The 6,000-nt window shown below is 39.6% G+C and overlaps 1 protein-coding gene across 3 annotated transcripts in view; it reads left to right on the top strand.

Annotated features, from left to right (window-relative positions):
* The window catches only part of LOC114453997 (enhancer of polycomb homolog 1-like), a 41,024-nt gene extending 36,866 nt beyond the window's left edge, over positions 1–4,158 (top strand). For all 3 annotated transcript variants that reach the window (XM_028434060.1, XM_028434059.1, XM_028434061.1), the window contains 4 exons: positions 30–181; positions 383–524; positions 1,428–1,836; positions 2,546–4,158. In XM_028434060.1, the coding sequence (XP_028289861.1) occupies positions 30–181; positions 383–524; positions 1,428–1,836; positions 2,546–2,618 (776 nt within the window). In that variant the 3' untranslated portion in view covers positions 2,619–4,158. The remainder of the gene's footprint in view (positions 1–29; positions 182–382; positions 525–1,427; positions 1,837–2,545) is intronic.
* The last annotated feature ends 1,842 nt before the right edge of the window (positions 4,159–6,000 follow it).

The raw sequence follows: 6,000 nt of genomic DNA on the forward strand, positions 1-6,000 counted from the left end.
GTGTGTGTGTGTGTGTGTGTGTGTGTTAGCGTTCACAGCCGAGCAGTACCAGCAGCATCAGGAGCAGCTGGTCCTCATGCAGAAACAGCAGCTGGAGCAGAGCCAGCAACTGCAGCAGCAGAAACAACAACAACGGCAACAACAACAAACCAACAACCCTCCAACAAAAACTAACATGAAGGTAAGTGGAAAACAACACCTAATAGTTTGACTCTGAGCCAAAGTGACCCAGTGCTTGTTTGAAGTAACAGCTGTTCTGGAAATGGTCGTTCTTGTGACCCATTGAGAATGAGACGCGTTCCCGTATTAACTTCCTGTTTGCTGAGCTCAGCATCTGGATGTAAACCAGAGTGTCATGACTTCCTTTCTGGTTTATATGCAGGTTCTCGTGTCCAAGACGTTGGACCAGGCCAGCGCTCAGTTTGCTGCTTCAGCTCTCATCACCACTGACCAGCTTCTGACCTTCAAGTCCAAAGAGGAGCTGGTGCTGGCGACGGGGGTCAACGGAGTCCTGGCGGGGCCAGGTGAGTCGTCCTATGCCGGTTTTGCTTTGCCAGTTCCTTCATGTCAGCGGGAGAAACAGGAGCTGCAAAGATGTTACAGCTAGAGCCTCAGATTTCCAGTTTGAAAGCATCCCAAATTCTGTTTCAGGGTTTACCATTTTGCACTTTAACATTTTATCATCTTTTTTTGTTTAGATGAGTTTACTACCAAACATGATAAAGTTAATTGAGTCAACTATTGTTATTAATTGTATGTGCTTTGTATGATTTATAAAATCAGAATGGTTACACTGAAATTAAGTAAGATTACGTCGCAAGAACATTAGCCACACTGCTAACCGCTCAGCTACACGCCCTCACATTCATTTTCAAGGTATGACAATGAAACAACCAGGCTTCTCATGATTGGACATGGGACGCAAGCTCAGGCTTGTTCACCCTGTAGTTGGCCACCTTTGATAAGGCTGTCTAGTGTTAAAAAGGCCAAAACACCCCTTGATTCAAAGAAGCAACTGATGAGACAGCTCCCCCACCACTCTAAAATAGTAAACCTCATGTGACTACCATCTTTTGGCACAAAGAACAGTTTATCATTACATCCCGTGTTTAATGATTCACAGTCACAGGATAACATGATCACTAAACAAATCACAACTCGTAGGGAGAGATTTTTGAATGAGATCATGAGCAGAATTGCACATATAATTCTCACTTTCTTAACATTTAACTACCCATTTTTTTGCTGTAAAACAGCTTGATTGTTTGATATTGTCCCAAAACATTCAAGTAAGGCATTTCTGTGTCATGTTGGAGCCTGATTTTAGAGAAAAATCAGTTTTCTGTGATCTGTACTCTAGGATTGCATCTGTAAACTTAGCATTAGTGACCTTTAAAGGTGAGTTTTTTCTTCTCTCCGTCCTCCAGGTGTTTTCAAAGGCTTGCACCTGTCCAGCTCCACCACGGCCCCTCTGCACCAATCCAACCAGACCACCACCACTGCCCCTGCCCAGACTTATCTCCAACCTTCCTCCAACTCTGTGACCCCGACGCCCGCCAACGCCGTCCCCTCTTCCCTCAACTCCACCCCAGGGGCCCACGCTGCAGCGGCACTGGGGCTGCTGGGCTGCGGTCCCGCTGGCTCCGCCCCCGCCACCACTCAGGTCCTCATTGGGAACAACATCTGTCTGAGCATGCCGTCGCCCGCCAGCCTGGCCGGACGCCACATCCCCCGGACCCTGGGCAGCGTGCCGCCCTCTGCCTTAAAGTTGTCAGCCGCCTCCAACCTGCAGATGCCCAAAGTGTCTGCAGCCTCCACCATGGACATGAGCTCCAGGTATGAGTGTTACACATCATGGTTACATGGTAGCAGCACTGTTTTATCAGCCCCACCCCGAAACACCACAAAACTACTATAGAATAAGTTAAGAAATATATTTTTTTTTTATTGGAAAAGGTAAATAAAGTGACTACTCTTCTTCAAAACTCCTAAAACATAAGTTATCTTCACGTGTGAGGTCTGTAACAGATAAAAACTGTCTTCAGATTTATAGAATTTGTTTGTGTACGCCTCTTGAAGCTGCAGTGTGTAGAACATGTGGCGCTCAGTCTCATTCTTTGCAGCTCACATAGCAAGTCCCCAAAAATTGTAAGTTGTAATTCAAGAAGTTGGAAGGAATATAAAGCCCAACATAATACACAAAATAACTCCCAAATCACATTTTTGTGGCCCTCGCTGTGATAGTTGTTCATCCCTACTTTAGACTATTATTGCTATTTTTGAAAAACTAAATTTGGTTGGATTGTGGGTCCCAGGGTGAGACCAGATGAGAACCTCTCAAATACAGAACCAAGATTTACAATATGGTCGACGGTTTACACAGAATTTTGACCAAATGAAGCAAAAGAAAGAAAGAACATACGTACTGTAGCTTTAATGATAAATGCTCAAACCCCTGATATGAAATGCTTCCTATGTTGCAGATGCTCGTGTCATCATGTCAGGCTTGTTTTGATCCCAGCGCTGTCCTCTCTGTCCTCCACAGGGATAATCATGATGAAGACAAGCCCGCACTGAACAGTATAGCAGACAACACAGTGGCCATGGAGGTGACGTAGCGGCTCTTCAGGTGCTGTGCATCGTAGCATCGGGAAAGGAAAGGCCTCCTCCTCATCTCTCCGGCTTTTTAAAGCGCTTTTTTTTTTTTCTTTTTTTTTTCGCTCATCTGTTGCCATTCAGAGTCAAATATCAACACCTGTAAATTAAGAATAGGGCGTAATGAGTATGTGTACAGTTACTGCATATTTGTAAATAGTACTTGAATACAGAACTGTCCATTTGTGATGTTTTGCACTTGGAGAGTTATTGGGAAAAAAAAAAAACTGAAGCCAAGTAAGTGGTGTGGGTGGTGCGAGCGCTGAGAGTTGTACAGAAAAGAGTTTTTATCACACGTGCATGGTGCGGAGCCTGCTGGTTTTATCTATTTATTGTGCTGTGTTTACAGGTTTCTGTTTGTTTGTTTTTTTTTTGGTTCTGTTTGTTTGTTTTGTTTTTGAATCATTTGTACACTGTACCTTTGTTGGTTCCTGTGCTGTAGTAAATGTTAGCTAGCTCCTGGATATTTCTGTATGTCGTGGACACAAAAGCAGGGCCCCGCCTCCCCGCGTTATTTTGGGGTTCCTGCACTTCTCTCTGTGGATCATGTGAAAAATCAGTGGCGACACACACACACACACACACACACACACACACACACACACACACCCGGAGGCGGGAGCGCCTGGAGGAGGAGGAGGAGTTGCTGTGATTGGTGTCCCTCCTCCATCCAAGCTTCCAACATCGTCCCAAAACGCAAATAACAACAGGGATGAAGTCTCTTCCCAGAAGCCTCTGCTGCTTCTAATTAAAGCACTATATATATATAAATATATATATATATACATGAAAAATATATATATATATTTTGTGATGTTCTTGTTTTGTTGATGGTTTTGATAAATATCAATGCTGCTTTTGTATTTCATTTGTTTTTTTTCTTAAAAGGTCCACGTTCATTTTAATGCAAGCAGAGCGGGCGGCCCTTCATGTTTGTTTGGATCCAAAAAGACCTTTTTGTAAAACACAAATTCACTTATTTTTGTATGGTTTTTTTTTTTTTTTTTGTTTTTTTTCGTGATCTTGTGGTAAACTTGATTGTAAGCTTTTCATTTCTTGAAAGACTTTTTAATCTTCGGTTATTCGTCGGTGCATAGGTGATAAGGGAGGCGAATGGGCAGAGATGGCCGCGCGCCTTTCATCATTCCAGGTTTTGATGACGGGAAGAAAAAAATGCGAACGAGGAAATGGTCCCGTTTTCTTCGATTTCTAATTTTTGTTTTTTTCTTTGAAAAAAGAGTCTCCAGACGGCTGCGAGGCCAACAACCACAAGTATTGGGTGCCTTCCTTTGGGGAAATGTAATGTTTTCTCTTCTGTGAAGAGTTAGGCACAAAGGCAGCATTACTTAGTAGTGCCTCTCGTCTTTGTTTGAATCTGAATGCCCAGTCCAATGGCAGGATTTATCCTTGAGGTTTACTTGTCCCACCTGGAGGCTGAAAAGACTAAAAAATGTGACAGAACTCACTAAAATAAGACAATAAAGCCCAGGGCATTAAATGTGACGCAAGTCGACTCGGCTCTTTTTTTGTGTTTGTGTCGAGTTGTTATGGAAACAAGGCAACGCATTGGGTAAGTGTTTTCACTGTCATTTGGTATATTTTTTTCATATTTTGTCTTGTGCATTCTTGCTGTCATTTACAATATTTTTCTTTCATTTTGTGTTCATGTTGTCTTGTATATTTTTTTTTTAGTCTTGTGTGTGTTTAGTGTCATTGAGTATATTTTTCCCTCATTTTGTATTTTTGTGCCAGTTTTTACATATTTTTTTAGTTGTGTGTTTTCCTTTTGATATTTTATAAAATAAACATTAAATTCATGCTTGTATTTCATTTTGGTTTTTGTATTTTTTTGTTATTTTTCTACTTTTTTTTGTCATTTATATTTTCATTCTGTGTGTTGTTTTTTGTGTTTGCCTTTTAGATCTCAAAAAATTAAAAGGGCTGTGCAAATTATTTTTTAGATACTTAAATATTTTGATAAATGCAGATTTCCTGGGTTTTTTAAATTATATTTTTCATTATGTATTTAGGTTGAACTTATGCTGTTGGCTTTTAATTCTTAACAATATTGAGACTTAATAGTTTTATAAATTTATTTTCAGATTTGATTTAAATTGTGAATTTTCTTATAAATATTCTACAATTTATTTGTTAATGCTAAATCTGCTTTTAGCTAAAACGTTCATTAACAAAAAAAAATTACATTTTAATAATCGGATTTGATCTTGATTCAATACTTTTGTTTTTAAAAACTACATTTTTAAAATTATATTTTAATGTAATCTTTTACTGATTATTTTAGGCTTTTTATAGTTTGTTTCTTTGACATTAAATCCAAAACACAAAATGAAAGAAAAATTACACATACTGGCCAAATACATTTAAAATACATGAAGAACATTCCTAAAACACAAAATGCCAAATGCTGACATGAATGTTGACAATTGCATGAAAAGCTTCACACAGTAGTTCCCCATCCTTCATTTAATGTTTGTTCTAGAGTCAGAGAACTAGTGTTCTCTCTCCCTCTGTGTTAACGCTGCAGCACAAATCACTCCCAATTCTTTCACTTCAGCAAAGCCAAAGCACATCCAGCACTTTTCTCTCACATTATTCATTATTTTTGCTCTAAAAGAAAGAAAGAAAGCACTCAGCAGTGAAACATGGGTCCCACCCATCAAGTCTGCAGGAGGGTTGGCAGTTTCAAGCTTTCTCTACAAGCAGGATCTGGTTGCACAAACTGCACAAAATTATTTTCATTTTTTTGTTTGTTTTTTTTGCTTTTGTGCCAGAAATGTGCACTGCAACTGTTGCCCTTGTCGACCACTTTTTTTCTCCATTTGCTTCCCATTATTTATAATTCCCTGTGCACAAACTCAAGCGGGGCCTTGTTCTTTTTCTTATCTGCTTTAATACAACTAATGCATCATGTGCAAGCTTATATGCCCTCTTCCTCTCATGCGTGTTATACTGTACGCACAAATAATTGAGTAAAGCTGGCTTGTGCAGCTGTTTGATCACATCATGTCTGCAGGCCTGTTAACATCACTCAAGTTTGCAGACAACAGGTGTGAAACTGGAACCTCTGGTGACTGACAAGTGGGTGGCGGTCACCAAAAACAGTGACTGACACACACAGTCGCTGCAAAAACACAAAATGATGGAAAACTTTATAAAATGAACAAAAACATACAATACAATAACAAAAACACTAAATTCATTTTTTTAAAAAAACATAAATTGACCAAAAAAACACCAATACATATTGACAATTGAAATACGCAAAATTACTCTCTGGAATGCTATTGATCATTGGTTGCTGAATATATATATATATATATATAT

The sequence above is a fragment of the Gouania willdenowi genome, chromosome 20 (genome assembly GCF_900634775.1).
Source record: "Gouania willdenowi chromosome 20, fGouWil2.1, whole genome shotgun sequence".
Classification (NCBI taxonomy): domain Eukaryota; kingdom Metazoa; phylum Chordata; class Actinopteri; order Blenniiformes; family Gobiesocidae; genus Gouania; species Gouania willdenowi.